The 17,382-nt window shown below is 41.3% G+C and overlaps 1 protein-coding gene across 7 annotated transcripts in view; it reads right to left on the bottom strand.

Moving 5' to 3' along the window:
- Nucleotides 1-2,564: 2,564 nt before the first annotated feature.
- MRTFB (myocardin related transcription factor B) overlaps nt 2,565-17,382 on the bottom strand; it is a 322,168-nt gene continuing 307,350 nt past the window's right edge. For all 7 annotated transcript variants that reach the window (XM_073647701.1, XM_073647702.1, XM_073647706.1 and 4 more), the window contains one exon: nt 2,565-8,234. In XM_073647701.1, the coding sequence (XP_073503802.1) occupies nt 7,717-8,234 (518 nt within the window). In that variant the 3' untranslated portion in view covers nt 2,565-7,716. The remainder of the gene's footprint in view (nt 8,235-17,382) is intronic.

The raw sequence follows: 17,382 nt of genomic DNA, 5'->3' as shown, positions 1-17,382 counted from the left end.
AGAAAATATACTCCTTAAAGACCTTTACTATATGGGCCGGCATGACTACAGTAGCACATGAATTAGGAATACATACAAAAGGTCTTCTGTTTATCTTGGTTGTAGTGTTACATCTGATGCTCTTCATGTGACTACAGATGCCAGTCACTGGCCTCACCATTATATGGCGCGAGACCGCTGAGGCCAGTGATTTACCGCAGCGGTTATGTGAGTCATATGGGATGTGACACTGTAGCCAGAGAAAACAGAAGACCTTCATGGAGGATTGGAATATGACGCTGGGATGACGGGATGCAATTCAAGACTATGCATTATTTATGTTTTTCAGCTGTATTGCTGCCTGTGTGCAATTTATTAATTTAACACTTTAAAGACAGTCTGTCAGCAGGTTTTTGCTATATAATTTGAGAGCACCACAATGGTGGAGCAAAGACCTGATTGCAGCGATGTATCACTTACTGGACTGTGTTTTGCTGTTTTAATACAATCAGTGTTTTATCAGCTGGAGATTATCATTTCAGGACAAATGGCCTTGTGCCTCCTGGTCCAACCCACCACCAGCGCTGATTAGCAGCTCTCTGTCACTATAAAATGTACACAAAAAAACAGTGGTATGGATGTATTATACACAGCTCAACAACTGAGCTCTGCTAGATCTGCACCAGAGAAAACTGTGATTCTATTAGAACTGCCGCACCCAGTAAAGTAAGTGACACATCGTTGGAATCAGGTTCTCTGTCCCTACCTCATGGTGCTGTCAGTTTACATAGCAAAAAACCTGCTGACACATTGCTTTTAATTAACAGGCTTGTTTCATTAATGGCCAAATCAATAACGAAGTCATTTTTTATCATCGTTGCATTTAAAGAGCTTTTATGTTTATTTCAGTAAAGCGGCATGAAAGCTTTTTTTGTGTTACTAGTTGTATTTTTCTTGCCACCATTTTGGTTCAAATATTATTTATTGATAAGGTTTTACTAATTTTTTTTTTGGGGGGGGGGAATGCCTTCCCCACCCCCCTGCAATTCCACTATTGTTCTTTGTATTTTTTTTTTTCTTACATCATTTAATGTGCAGTAAAAATATCAATTAACATTTTGTACGTTTCAGTATGAATGCAGCAATATACTAATTCCAAACAACGAATAAAGACGTTCCAGCACTCATCTTTTGGTTAAAAAATAACCCTCTTCTGTACTTTATTACTTAATACACAAATCCTGCGTGATAAAAAATAATTGCAAACATCAGGTTCAAAAAAATATCGCCATATTAGCATGAATGCAATAAAACCCAACACGTGTATGTTTTTAATTTCTTTTTTTTACTTTTGCACAATTAAAATGTTTGATGAGAAAAGGGGGGGGTATTTGTGTCGCGACATCCCAAGGGCCACAACTTTATTTTTCTCCCAGGTAGCTATGTCAGGGCTCTTCTTGATGGTATAAGTTGTTGTTTTTATTAATGTTATATTAGGTTACATACAATAAACTCTGATGTAACTGAAGCCCGGCTGTGTATCAGTGGAGCTTCAGCCTCGATTTTGTGAGAACAGTGGGTAGTGGGTAGTAGTGTTGAACTAATTTGTTCGGCATTTCAAATTTGGGCTCGTGTCTGGGGTAAAACAGGGATGTTCATGAGCGGATCCGATTTTTTGGCGCGAACAAGCCGGTACCCTGAACACGATCCCGAATTTGAAATGCCGAACAAATTCGCTCAACAATAGTGGGTAGTACTCATGAGATCGTCATTACAGATATTATCCGTCATGGAAAAGGAAACAGCACCCCACTCATGACAGATATGTTTATTATTAAATGTTACATTAAAAGTTAAAGTGAATCTGTCACCAGGTTTTTGCTACCTCTTCTGAGAGCAGCATGATGTAGAGACCCTGATTCCAGTGATTTATCACTTTGTTTATTGGGTGCAACAGTTGAGATACCACCAGAGCTCCGAAAGCTAACCCCGCGTTCACCTGAGCTCTCTGTGTACGTTGTATAGTGACAGAAAGCTGCTAATCAGTGCTGGGGTTGTGGTTGAACCATGAGGCACATAATTCTGTCGTGATAATCTCCTGCTCATAGTATAGAAACAAGAGCACAAAGCCTAATAAGTGACACATCTCTGAAATCCGTGTCTCAGCCTCTACCTTGTGCTGCCCTCAGATTAAATAGCAAAAATCTGCCGACAGATTCTCTTCAAGGCAACTTGCACTCAGCACATACATCTTTTTAATGAAGAATCTGATGGCACATGCCACAATTTCTTCCACAGCTTCAAAATAAAATTTTATGCTTATTGGGGCCTTATATACCTCTTGTCATAATATAGTCACATGCGTAAGTCCTTATGATTAGCAGTAAGATGATGTGACAGAAGGAATCTCTTATATCCATGTCCCTTTCTTTACTTAATGGGAGGACGGTCAGTTACTGACTTTATTACTTTAGGTTGTGCTTAGTTTCAACTGATGGATGCAAGAACAGAAGGTGGCAGGTTGGGTAACAATACAGGAGTGTAGAGAGGATGTTTTATCAAAAGAAACATCAATGACACGGACATAAAAGGAATTTATTTTTATTTTGAAACACAAGAAATGCAGAAAAAATGATGCTCCTATTCAACAATTTATCAGTAGCTACAACATTGCCACTATGTACAAAATATCCAATGATAAATGTGCTACACATATAAAAATACAGTATGCAATACAATATGTACAATGTGCAAAACATCTGGCATTCGAACATCATGATATGGAATTGATCGCATGGGGTGCAAACTGCAAATACAAAGGCATCAAAAAATCTCATAGAAAGGCAATACATGAATGGGCCCCTGGACAAAGTCACATTCAGATCTACAGGGGGTTACAGAGGCAGCGCAGTCATGTCATTTTAAAGCAGCGAGCGACCAAGAACACAGAACATCACAATAATTCTTCTGCAAACAATAGTAAAGATGGATCTAAACCATTCACCATTTTATGAAGGGATTAGGAATTCATTTTTGTGGTTTCCATGTCAAGTCCTAAGCACACGATCATCACAATGTTTTACTTTGGCAAGTTAACTTGTGGTGCTTCATCTTCATTGTGTTTAGCCTAGTGCGTGTTACGACATCTTGGAGAATACAGTAATTTTGGTTAATAGAAATTATCTGGTCTATTTTGAAGACCTATATAAATCTTTCAGCCCCTTTGCAATGTTGATGGTGTACTCCGTGTACCGATTGCTGTTTTCTCCCGATATCACAGCAGTTCTTGTTCTTTTCTGCACCACATGAAAGCCAATAAGATTCTTACAGAAGTCGCTTCCTCAAAGTAATCCTATAAAACTCACATTTAGTATCTCATAGGATTGCATTAAAAATGGAACTGTCACTCTTCACAGAAGTCACTGTGATCCGACTAGTCTGATTGGTGCTCACGTGGTAGAGAAAAGGACCGGAACCTGCTGTGATACTGGGGAAAGGCGATGATCAGTACCGTAATTATATAAACTCATGTACTGTGCAAATAATAAAAAACACAAAGGGCGCAAAAACAACAACTCAGGAGAGCTGCTTCAGACACCATACTAGAGCATTTAGTTGTAATAGAGAAAGGTCTTCCGTTCAGTGCCTCCCACCATCTACAAAGAGAGCTGTCACTGTGGAGGACCTGGCATGTCTGCATCACACAGACTGCCCATTCGTTTCACCTTGTAATGCTTAATATCTCCTGTGAAGGCACTATAAAGGAATCAAATAATAGGGCTATCTTATTAGCTTTATAGTTATATATATTTAACTATTTTCTGAATACCTAAAACATTGCTACTTTATCATATATATTCCTTGTGAATATCTCAGGCTCTATGTTTATGGAGCAGACTTTGATTCTTGGTTCATGTAGACCAGTGAACTATGTGGCTCTCTAGTGCTTGTAAAATTATAAATCCCAACGGCTTGAGGGCCACAAGTTAGAGACCACTGATACAGACACGAAAGGGGTTGTCTCATGATCGTTTTTCAGGAAAGCAACACTTACTCTCACTTGGCTCCTGTTCGGTCTGGCAGCATGGCTGAGCTGCTGGCCCAAATTCTGTGCTCACCCAAGCTAATAGCAGAGGCACCTTTGCCTTCGGAGCATGGGATCAGCCAAAAAATACTGGATGTGGCCAGCTTCAGTGCAGCACCTGCAAGCTCTATAGCTCTTTACCTTGAAGACCTAACCTTGGCTACAAACTTAAAGATCCCTGCTTTGTAATTGCAAAGTTGCTTGTTTTTGCAAGCACTTTGCAATTTTACCTATGTAATAAGACAACCCCTTAAGATGTTTAAAAGGTTTCTGTACTTTGATACACCGTGTCATATGTAGGCTGGATCAAGATATCAGTGTCCAGGGCTGCACAGATTTCTACACCGTCTATGGATCAGTCAGCAATAAGGTCTCTCCGCAGTCTTGTGTCCAAAGAAGTAAAGAATATCTATTCAACCCACAATCTTGGCTCTGAGGCATGGTGTGTTCTATAAAGTATTCACTTATAAAAGTACAAAATTAGGAAACGCAAGAGCCCTTTACAGATGGATGAACTGTGATAAACCTCTCAATGATTATAAGGAATATGATTATGATACTGTACTCTTTAAGGGTTTTCCATAACATAAATACACATCAGTGCGCACGTCGCTAAATAAGCTGACAACCCTAAGATGACTGGAGTAAAATATCAAAACGAATGAGTATTATCAAGCCAACAAAATGGCGGTATGAGCTACATATAGTCAAAATCACTGCTAAATGCAAAGCTGACCATTGCGGGAGCAAAAAAAACTCCAAAAACATGGTGGCACAACTTCATCCACTACAAGTCCCATCTAGGATGCCAAATGGGACTACTGAGGACAGGAATCTCTACAACTGACTACTGAAGACAGAACATTCCTGTTTCTAAAGGATCACAATTGGAGGATGATGTGCTATGAGCTCAAAAAGTTTAGGGACTTTTCTTGTAACTTTTTTTTTTCTTGCTCCATTATTGCCATTTCAGGAAACCCTCCTGGGGTTGCAGCATCGCCTTTCTGAATGCCTCATGTAGAGGTCTGTCCTGATGACAGGTTCCCTTTAAAACAGAACATTTAAAAGCCATATAGGAGAACACTAATTATATGAATGGAAAGTCATTTCAGTTTTTTTATTTTTTACTGAACCTAAATTGCAATAATTTGAGTCACAGAGAAGTTCCGATAAAACATTGTATGCGGGTTCTTTTACAATGCTGCAGGTTACGTGTCAAGAATGCAACGGGAAATGGTTAAAAATATCAGCAGAGGGTTAAGGGGGCTCATGAAGTAAAGAAAAGGCCAATAACACAAAAAAAGTAAATTTACAGTACACTTTACCTGTAGAATAGAACAGATAAAATGTCATAGGTTTTTGTAAGAGACACTGCCATTCTTTTAGCCCCATTTTAATTTTTTTCTGCTTTTTGATCACAACTGATCAAGTCCACAAATCTCCGCACCATCATCTTCAGTATTTTAGCTGCAAACTGGCCAAAGTCTTAATAGTAAAGAAGAATTTATGTGTTTTCTCAAACCACTGGATTGTATTATAGTTTAGTGCACATGACGAAATAGCATATATATGCCAGAGATTCAATATATGATAGGAAACCAAAAGGAGTGTAGATGCGGTTTTATTCGTCAACGCATTTTGAGGCAATCCAACCTCTTCTTCAGGATGAACCACAATGAGCAATTTTGACAACCGGCAGGGGTTATTCCCAATAATACATACTGTTGGACAACTTATCACACAACCATAAAAATATATAAGTGAAGCTCAGCATTAAGGTTCCTTAGAAGTCCTAAACGGATATGAAATAAAAGACTGGCACTGATGGCTTTTTTAGCGGATACCCCGTGATCTGTAACAACATAGCTAGCCATATGCAGTCAAATATAAAGTCATGCATGGGGTGAAGGAACAGAGACAAGATCCTCAGTATCTATTCACGAGCACAGATATAGTCATGAATCTAAGGAGTCACTAATGACGATGTCTACATCTTCTATTTTCCAGAAACAATGTCACCCTTAACCATTGGCTGTGTCTGGTCATACAACTCAACCCCGTGATCTTAAATGGGGCCAAGATGCAATAACAGGCAACGCTTTATGGTCATGAATTGGAGAAAATAGACCCTTTTCTCGAATACCAGACCACGCCTTTAGCCCCCTTTACAACTTTACATTTTAAAATTTTCTATAGAGAAGCAGAATGAGAATTTAACACATTTGGTAACAACAATCATTGAATATTATTGTGGGGATTTTTCAGTTACTTTCTCTCTGTTGAAAATGTGAAATAAACACCCTGAAAAATAAAATAAAAATCCCATTTTTGTTTTTTTTTAAATATGGTATGGTGGCTAAAACTGAACATACGGGTGTCCCACCATCAGCTTCCTCCAGGAACCAGTGACTCCAGGCGGATGTTTTTGCTGATTCGGCTTTACTCTCCAATAGAGTAACATGGAGCCGCTTTTTTATTCTCGTGAATTAAGTCACTGAATGTGTTCAGAAATGCCAGGTATGACTATGGCAGATTCCCCTCCTTGTAGAATTATGCCTATTACTACATGCAGAAATAGCGTGCAGCTACTCTTAGTCAAGAAAACACCAGTCTATGTTTTATATATATACATCAGTATCTCATTTCTCCATTGGTATATTTGCGCTTATAAGTATATTTACAATTTTTCAAAAATATTCTATATACAGGTCTCTTTGTAGTGGACACGTCTAAGCCCATATCCGTTTCTTCTCCCACATAATAGACTAGAATTTGATATAGTCTAAGTCTAACATATATTTTTTTTAATTTTGGTGCATGCCATTTTTGGGGAAAAAAAAAGCCTGTGCGTTTAATTTCTAGCAGGTGACCTCTCCGTAAAAAAAAAATGATTTCATACAATTCTGTACAGTATATTACAGTAGGTTTCAGAGAGGAGGCCGTAAAAATCCCTTTGTTTTCAACAATTACAAAAGGCAATATAAAATAAAGCAAAACCAACATGATCTGTAAAGTTTCGTACAAAAAAAACCCCACAAATTGCTCAGTAAAACGAATACATTGAACCAGCATTTTCCAGCAACACAAATACACTTGTGTAATGATATATGAACAGCATTACAAATGTAAGATTTTGTGTTTAGAAAAAAAAAATTGTACGCTCTTTATGATGTGATAGGAAAATGGCAGTAAAATGTAGATTCTATTAATGTACGCAAGGTTTAGATATAGCCAATTATGCATATCTTATGAAGAGAGCGAACCCTGAACCGGTCAGTGCTTTGCCGTGTAGTCATGTTGGCTCAGCCTGTTCACAGGAACAGTCAAGTGCAGTTACTTTAGTGGAAAAAAAAAATCTAAAAAAAACATACAGACGTCATCACTAATGTAGTTTGTGTACAATTACCCCAATGATCATTCCATTGGTTTCAATCTCCTAATGCTTTCAATCAGCATTCTTGACCTACCAGGACTGGTTACCATTAAGGTAAGGTACAGTGTAGTGTCTCTCCCTAGTGGCCTGCCAGTAACATATTTGGGAATCCAGTGCAGTTAAAAGCTGCAGATCACTTTGTATCCTGCTGTTTGGTGTAACTGCTGCAATTACAACCATTTTCCAGCCTATATTAAAATCCCAGATCTACAGTACACATTTACTCCCATTGTAACTGTAAGTCATTAGTGTCCAAAAAGTCAGTTGAGAACATGCTTGGGATAGTGGAGCTTAAGGGGGTAAGAGAAGAACCAGAACTTGTAATATCCAGCCACTCCATGTTGTCCAGGTTAGCATCTTGGAGGTCTAAGGATAAGCAGCTACTTGCAATGAATGGAGTGTCTGTGGTCTCCATTGGTGTGGGATCATGGTCCAGTATGCTGTGAAGATCATTGTTAAGATCATCGATTAAAGAAAATGTATCTCGGCCATCACTATGGCTTTCTAGGTGAGGAATGTTAGTTCCCGATGGTAGGGTTCCATCTAAGAATGCCTCCAGTTGGCTTTCTAAGCTGATAGACAGGTTGCTTGTAGGCTCCAAAGACAAAGGAGGGGCTACATGTATCTGTGGTGGGGGCCTCGATACTACGGTGTTCACTGGCATGGTGGTTACATTGGCAGTAACCGGTCTCATCTTTGATATTGGAGAAGGTTGTTCTTTAATGAGTGGAGATATTTCTGAAAAATAAAAATAGACAAGGTTAAAGCTTCTAAACGCTTGACCGAAAGAAATACAACCTAATGGCAGTCAGAAGGCTGTATAAATCGGAGCGAGATTGTAACATAATGGCCACCGCCTCTCCCGACCTGAGCACAACAGCTGCTTAGAAATGTATGAAGCTCTCGCGTTCGGGTTGGGAGATTCGTTGGCCAGTATGAGCATTGTGTTCTGATTTTGGTCCAATTTATACTGCCGTCTGACTGCACCTTAAGGGCCAGTAACAGCTCTGAATCCTGGTAAGAAATGATATGAGTCAGACACAATGACTACATGGATGACTGTCAGAGATATGTCTTTGTATAAAATATCTCGGGGACCTCCAAAAACATTTAGGGGGTGATTCTCTCACCGGTGTTGATGAGGGGGGCATTTTGAAGCGGACACTCCTGATTCATTAAGACGCTCAGGTCTCTTAAAAAATCAGGTGAGGCCCACAGTGGTGTGCTCCAATATGTAAGCCTCACTGAAAATCTTACTCCAGCCCCTGTCACGACCCCGTTCCACCCAATTTGTTGGAGCTAAAGTGAAAATGGCATGAAAACGCCAAACGTTGCCTTATTTTGTGCAAAAAAAGTGTGACATTTTAAAAGCTTTTTTTCCACCAGAAATCTGGCAAAAAAGCTTTGGTGAATCGCCCCCTTAGTATATTTATGAAGGATAGCAGTATCTCTGTCAGCACAAAATAAGTGTTCAAATCAAGCACAGGAGTTCGGAGCAAACTTGGTGTGTCCAAACAGTTCTGGGCACCTTCCACTTGTTTTTCATCCATCTCCGCCCCCTCTTCCTTGATTGGCAGTACTCTCTTTAAATGAGTCCGAGGAGGTAGATGGAAAACAAGTTGGTGTGAAGGTGCACTAAACTGTGTGGCCACACCAAGGTTGCACTGAGCTCCTGTGCTTGGTTTGAACAGTCATTTTGTGCTGATAAACTTCTTTTAAGCAAAGAGGAGCGAGGAGACTGCAGGAAAACTGATGATAAACCAAGACTGTCTAAGGTCCTTATGGAGTTTGCAAATGTTAAATATTCTGTATAATGCTGTGTGAGTGATTTTTGTCTTTATTAAGTGCTGCCTGAATGTGAATCGGTTACTGTGCACATCAGATAAGCAGTTAGCAATAGCACTTGTCAGACACACGATGCCTTTAAGGAAAGATCATGTAGAAAGCGCTCGGTTGTTTTCCAGATGTATACATTTATCCGGATCCAATTTTAAACAGAATATCGTCCTAGACAATAAAACCTTTTCTCAGAGTCTGATACTAACCGGCACTTGTATTCCCAGCAGTGATAAATTACCGACAACCAGCCTTCAACGCTAATAGATTTTCCAAACTGGAGGAGTCATTTCTTTGTATGCCATGGGAAACATACAGCACTTGTATTGTTATCATGTATAGAGCCGAACAAAGCTTTAAAGTGGCGCCTAATCCTCAGGAAATATGGAACATAGTAAATCAACACTTAATATATGCCTGGCTATAGATACGAGTATAGCTGCAATATGACCTTCTTATGGCTGCGTGTATGGGAGGAAATTGTGTATATGGAAAAATACACTGTCTACAAATTTACTGGTACACATAGTCCTGTACTCCATAAAGTTTATTCTCTCGATATATATACACTTACATGTGGATTTTATTATCTAATTTATCTTTTATAGAGTGTTACAATTTTGCAGTGTAATTGGGTTAAAAATAAGGGTAGTATCAAAATGCCCCAGCCAGCCCCCCGAATTATATGTTTCAGTAAATACCGTCCTGTATTCACCATAGGCTTCCTTTATTAGAACTCTGTATTGTGATATTCCTCTGTTATTCTTCCTGGTAATGTATGATTAATTATACAACTGGGTGTAACCATTCGCCTCGTTGATGTCTCCACACACTCGGACACGGTCAGTACTGATTGGATAGTGTCAACGTATAGGGACCATAACTAAGGGGAGAGGAAAGACCCAATTGTCAATTTATTCATACAATGGTGATACCCGAACACCACCACCACAACACTGGGCTTTACCAGAATTACTATTTTGGGGGGCCTGACTGGAAAGAATTGTCACTGTGTGGTCCTATTCATAGTGAGGTGACCCGGGAAGTCAGGATGTCGGACCTCTGGTAATCGATGGATTTTGGAAAAGTGCTGCTTAGCCTATAGGCTTTGCAATGAAAAGTGTTTTACTACTAAATGGAGCTCACTAAGATCCATGAACAACCATGTCATACAAGTTCCAATCAAGCCTTTATCTGCTCTGCCTCATAGAAAGGGTCCTTTTATGTGACCCCCTTTTAGGGCTGATTCAGCTCTCTGTCCATGCATTGCGGCAATGCATGGACTGGCCATGGGTCTCATGACTTGAGTTTGAGAGCCGCATAGAAGTATATGAAGCTGTCATGCTCGGGTTGGGAGATCAGGGTCAGTCTATGTTTGGACCGTGTCGGGTGGACAGGCCATGGGTCTACTGATTTGAGTTTGAGAGCCTCATAGAAGTATATGAAGCTGTCATGCTCAGGATGGGAGAGCTGCGGCCAGTCTATGTTTGGACCGTGTTGAGCGGACTGGCCGCTGGTCTCCTGACCTGCATTTGAGAGCCTCGTGGCAGTATGTGAAGTTGTCATGCTCGGGTGTGGGGACCCGTGGCCAGTCCATGTTTGGACCGTGTTGGGCAGACTGGCTGCGGGTCTCCTGACCTGAGTTTGAGAACCTTGTAGCAGTATATGAAGCTGTCATGCTCGGGTTGAGGACCTGCGGCCAGTCCATGTTTGGACTGTTTTGGGCGGACTGGCCGCTGGTCTCCTGACCAGCATTTGAGAGCCTCGTAGCAGTAGGTGAAGTTGTCATGCTCGGGCGTGGAGACCCGTGGCCAGTCCATGTTTGGACCGTGTCGGGCAGACTGGCTGCGTGTCTCCTGACCTGAGTTTGAGAACCTTGTAGCAGTATATGAAGCTGTCATGCTCGGGTTGGGAGACCTGCGGCCAGTCCATGTTTGGACCGTTTTGGGCGGACTGGCCGCTGGTCTCCTGACCTGCATTTGAGAGCCTCGTAGCAGTAGGTGAAGTTGTCATGCTCGGGTGTGGAGACCCGTGGCCAGTCCATGTTTGGACCGTGTTGGGCAGACTGGCTGCGTGTCTCCTGACCTGAGTTTGAGAACCTTGTAGCAGTATATGAAGCTGTCATGCTCGGGTAGGGAGACCTGCGGCCAGTCCATGTTTGGACCGTTTTGGGTGGACTGGCAGCTGGTCTCCTGGCCTGCATTTGAGAGCCTCATAGAAGTATATGAAGCGGTCATGCTCGGGTGTGGTGACCTGCGGCCAGTCCATGTTTGGACCGTTTTGGGCGGACTGGTAGCTGGTCTCCTGGCCTGCATTTGAGAGCCTCATAGAAGTATTTGAAGCGGTCACGCTTGGGTGTGGAGACACGCGGCCAGTCCATGTTTAGACTGTGTTGCACGAACATCAGAATCAGCCCTTAGGCTGTGTTTCATCTGGAGAGAAATTAACTGCAGAAAGTGCAAAATCTAGTGGGAACCCATGGATGATGTGAAAATGCTCACACTGAGGTTCTCGATGTAGAGGACGAATAAGAAGAGATTTTCAGATAAAGGGATATGGTAACTAATTAGGGAAAAGGTGCGTCGTATGTGAATACCTGAGCTGAAGGAAATTTATAGTTTGCTTTTTTAATAAATATCTTTTTTCCGTTCATTTACTCTGAAAAGGGAGACTTGTGCTGGGCCGAGGATGTGGTTGAAATCCAAACAGGCGGCCAGCTATCAAATGTTTAAATCTCAGCACTCTCATTAACATCACTGTTCTCTGACAGCAAGATGAAACAGAGCTCAAAATTGACCGCTTGCCATGAAAATAATCAGCCTCCGCTTTCTCCGCTGAGTATTGTAATGGATTCTCAAGCTGCAGGTTTTTGCTCTGTCTCCCTTAGGTGCTACATATATAAGGGAAATGATGTCATGAGCCACACGGACCCATTAAGTGCTGAAAGGGTCTGCACTAAATCTCATCTTCCTTCAAAGACAGAAATAGGCTGAACTTGAGAGAAAAATGGTATTAAACCCATCTACCAATAGTGCGAACCCTGACAAATTTATAGTGAAGTCCATAAAGAGCTGCAGCTACCGATGAGAGTCTGGAGAACGCAAAGCCGAGGAGCATTACTGGTAAGGACATAGAGCTCCGAAGTCTGAGTACCACCACAGTCATGCACTTCACCACTAAATCTGTAAAGAACACAGGCTAAACTCGGATTTTACAAGACATTTTGAGGAGATTTCATACCTTTTGAAATGTGGATTTTAGGAACTAAAATGACTAAAAGCAATGTTTTTAGCCAGCAACAATTTTGCAGATGTCATTAATATTATCTAGAACACAAGCAATGATGATGCTACCCAAAATCTTAAAGGGAATCTATTAACACCTTTATATTTTCTATCTGTTGCTGCATTCCCAATTAATTATCATTTCTATTCATATGCATATGAAACAGTAAGTTCTCTTGGGACCTAACAAGCTGCTGTCTTCCAAGGTTGTTTTTCTGCCTAGCACCAGCCTCTTCAGTTTGATTGACAGCTCACTGTTTGGTGTCCATACCTGGCTCTTGGCATCACATACAGTGAGCTAGCAATCAAGTTAGAGGCTGGTGCTGGGCGGGGAAACAACCTCAGAAGGCAGAGGCTTGGTAGGTTTTCTGTGATACCCTCAGCACTTACAGCTTCATTTGCATATGACTGAAAACGACAATTACTCAGGAAAGCAGCAACAGATAGAAGATTTAAAAGTGTCGATGGATTGAGATTTCAAAGACCTGCATGCCTGTATATTCTGTAAGGAGGAATTGAGCTTACTGACAAATTTTCTTTAATGCATTTTCAGCTCTAAACCTATTTCACCAGTGTAATGATCTCAAGCCTATTGTCATCAAATTCTGTGGTACTACAACTCTTCGTAGGCTATTAGTGGAAGCTGTGAACCCTAGTTTCTCAAGAGCTACAGAGGCATAGGAAGATGTTTACTCCTCTACATTGGTTTCATGCTAAACAAATAGTATAGAACTCGCAGTCTACCATTAAATGAAGGCGCACATACACTACCGTGCAAAAGTTTGGGGTCACCCAGACATTTTTGTGTTTTCCATGAAAACTCATACTTTTATTTATCAAATGAATTGCAAAATGAATAGAAAATATAGTCCAGACATTGACAAGGTTAGAAATAATGATTTTTATTTGAAAGAATAATTTTCTCTTTCAAACTTTGCTTTGGCATTCTAGCTGTTAATTTGCTGAGGTAATTTTGAGAAATTCCCCCCCATGCTTCCTGAAGCCCCTCCCACAAGTTGGATTGGCTTGATGGGCACTTTTTGCGTACCATACGGTCAAGCTGCTCCCACAACAGCTCAATGGGGTTGAGATCTGGTGACTGCGCTGGCCACTCCATTACAGATAGAATACCAGCTGCCTGCTTCTTCCCTAAATAGTTCATGCATAATTTGGAGGTGTGCTTTGGGTCATTGTCCTGTTGTGGGGTGAAATTGGCTCCAATCAAGCGCTGTCCACAGGGTATGGCATGGCGTTGCAAAATGGAGTGATAGCCTTCCTTATTCAAAATTTACCTTGTACAAATCTCCCACTTTACCAACACCAAAGCAACCCCAGACCATCACATTACCTCCAGCATGCTTGACAGATGGCGTCAGGCACTCTTCCAGCATCTTTTCAGTTGTTCTGCGTCTCACAAATGTTCTTCTGTGTGATCCAAACACCTCAAACTTTGATTTGTCTGTCCATAAAACTTTTTTCCAATCTTCCTCTGTCCAATGTCTGTGTTCTTTTGCCCATATTAATCTTTTCCTTTTATTAGCCAGTCTCAGATATGGCTTTTTCTTTGCCACTTTGCCCTGAAGGCCAGCATCCCAGAGACGCCTCTTCACTGTAGACGTTGACACTGGGGTTTTGCGTGTACTATTTAATGAAGTCCAGTTGAGGAGCTGTGAGGCGTCGATTTCTCAAACTAGAGACTCTAATGTACTTGTCTTGTTGCTCAGTTGTGCAGCGGGGCCTCCCACTTCTCTTTCTACTCTGGTTAGAGCCTGTTTGTGCTCTCCTCTGAAGGGAGTAGTACACACCGTTGTAGGAAATCTTCAGTTTCTTGGCAATTTTGTCGCATGGAATAGCCTTCATTTCTAAGAACAAGAATAGACTGTCGAGTTTCACATGAAAGTTCTCTTTTTCTGGCCATTTTCAGAGTTTCATAGAACAAACAAATGTAATGCTTCAGATTCTCAACTAGCTCAAAGGAAGGTCAATTTTATAGCTTCTCAAATCAGCCAAACCGTTTTCAGCTGGGCTAACATACTTGTGCAAGGGTTTTCTAGGGTTTTCTAAACATCCATTAGCCTTCTTACACAGTTAGCAAACACAATGTACCATTAAAACACTGGAGTGGTGGTTGTTGGAAATGGGCCTCTATACACCTATGTAGATACTGCAATAAAAACAAGACATTTGCAGCTCGAACAGTCATTTACCACATTGACAATGTATAGAGTGTATTTCTGATTCATTTAATGTTAGCTTCATTGAAAAAAATGTGCTTTTCTTTCAAAAATAATGAAATTTCTAAATGACCCCAAACTTTTGAACTGTAGTGTATAATGTATCCGTTACGCCGGCCACTCGCGCACCTCCTAAGTGCCGCCCTACTCACCACGTGTTTCGCTCTGCTCTACCCAGTACCTGACCATCTCTCTGAGCTGCCTGGCGCTTCTCTTTCAGCTCTGCTGTTTGTGAGTCATAACAGGGAGCTGCCGAACTCTGCAGGAATTTGTATACATTCTGTCCTGCAGAGATCTCCTTCCCTGGCCTATTACCTGCCAGCAGGTGATGTATCAGGTGACTCCATCCTCCATTCCTCCTCTGAACTTAGGTTCCTAGTAGCTCTGCCTCTAGTTCCTGCATTAGCTTATTCCGGCTTACTCCCACTTGTTATCAACCCAGCTTGACTTTTCGTTTATCGTGATCTCTCCGCTCCTGACCTCGGCTACTAACTCTGAACCTGTGCTGCCTGCCCCGACCTTTGACTGTCTGACTACACTTTTGTCTCACCCACTTGTACCCTGTACCTGAGTCTCTGACCCTTCTGGTCAGCTCCTGCAGTCCCATGGACTGCCCTGGTGTCTACCGGCGGCCCAGCCTATCCTCACCATCAGAGGTTCTAGTGAATACCCTGTAGTCACTTAGTCACGCCCCTCCAAGGTAAGCCTGGCCCGAGGCGCAAGGGGTCAACACCCACCAGCGTTACAGTATCAATGCAGACAGTGGGAGATGCAGCCATGTTGTTGCAAAGCAAAATGGCAAAAAATATTCCTTGTGCCCTTTAGATGACTGGTGTCATATGAACTCTCTCAGCAATGTAACTACTGATTATATTATTAGTAGAAGTGCCCTAAGGATGATGCTGCATATTGCTGCATGCACCCGAAACGCCACGCAACGTAATGCACATTGGGCATCACGCAGGGCAAAGATTCAGACACATGCATCTAAATAGTGCAGATTGAGGTAATTATGGTGGATGGAGGTTTAGATACATGCTACAAAATTGTGCAGAAACTGGGCATCATGGTGGGTTGAGTTTCAGACACACGCAGCAGGATGCAACATCTAAAATCACCCAAACGTAAAGTTACCTATCCTGGCATGGTATCCATGGGTTCTCGTAAAGTACTACTATTGATTTATGACCAAATACCCCATGAAGGTAAATACACTGGGGTATATTTATAAAAACTACTGTAGGAGCTGTCCATAGGTATCTACTAGGACAATGCTTTGCCTTCTATTAATTTTGATCATTCTTGTTCTTTGGTGATGGTGTCATCAATGTTTGTGAAGCTTCAGGTTTTTTTTTTAGCTTTTTTTTTGCTTCAGAGTCTTCAGATTTGTTTCAAATGGTAGAATCTGTCAGTAGGATCAGCCCCCCCCTAAGCCGTCTATATGGGCATGTAAGTCATAGGAAGCTGAATAAAATGACAACATGATATCTGCGATCCGATGTCTTATTCCAAAGATATCCACTTTTTTTTAATATGTAAATGATCTGTTAAGATCTCTGGGCTGGACATAGATCTCCCAGAGAATCTGCCTAGAGAGCTTATTTTACATGGAAGGAGGCATTACCAGTGTGAGACCTGTAATGACTGACCGTCTGCTCTCCTGATCTACATGTCTCACACTGGTAACTGCCCCCTTTCATTTATAATAAGCTATGGAGGCAGATTTTCAGGGAGATCTATGTCCGGCCCATAGATCCTAACAGCTCATTAAGAAAAACGTGGATTTCTCTGGAATAAGACATCTGATCCCCATATAGACAGCTTAGGACGGTTGATCTTACGGACAGATTCCCTTTAACCTCTATTTGCGTCTATATTCAGAAACATGGTGATACGGTGGATAACTTATACTGTAGTCGTGTGAATAGCTTTACTCTACGCTAGTCTATTGCACCACAGATGTTTAGATCTTGCAGAGATTGATCATTTTATTAAAAAATCCCATGTAAAACCATAAGAAACTGTATATTCAACCCAGCAAAGACTTCTCAGGACCCAGCACAAGGGTTAACAGGCTGCAGCAATGAGTTCTGCATACAAAAGAAGGCTGCTTTGCCTCCTCAATTCATGGTTTAATTTTCCTTCAGCTGTTACTCATTTAAGTTTGGCTCCAGTCTTCAAGTCAGCGGCCAATATGCCTGTAACACAAGTCTGTCATTCTCCTATCAGCAGAGCTGCTCATTGAAAGTGACTGTCAAGAAGCTGAAGTTTTGCTCCTGACGTAAAAGTGCAAAGAAAAGAAAATAACTCCGGCACCCACAGAAAAAGTGTCCTGAAGACCCTTTCTCTAGACTTCAAGAGTTCACAATTAATTGGTAAGAGCTCTGCTGTCGTATCTTTCAGAAGATCTGTAAAGTCTCAGCCTGAAAATCATAATGTTATGCTGAGAAGATCCAGCAATGCGATAAAAAACACACTGAATAGATGTTCTCTGTCCATAAGAAGTGATACTAGAAGAAAATAAAGTCTACA

Source organism: Phyllobates terribilis, unplaced genomic scaffold, assembly GCF_046119375.1.
Source record: "Phyllobates terribilis strain yellow unplaced genomic scaffold, ASM4611937v1 Scaffold_9__5_contigs__length_417890890, whole genome shotgun sequence".
Lineage (NCBI taxonomy): Eukaryota > Metazoa > Chordata > Amphibia > Anura > Dendrobatidae > Phyllobates > Phyllobates terribilis.
Note: the sequence above shows the minus strand (reverse complement) of the source record. Positions and strands in the feature narration are given on the sequence as shown.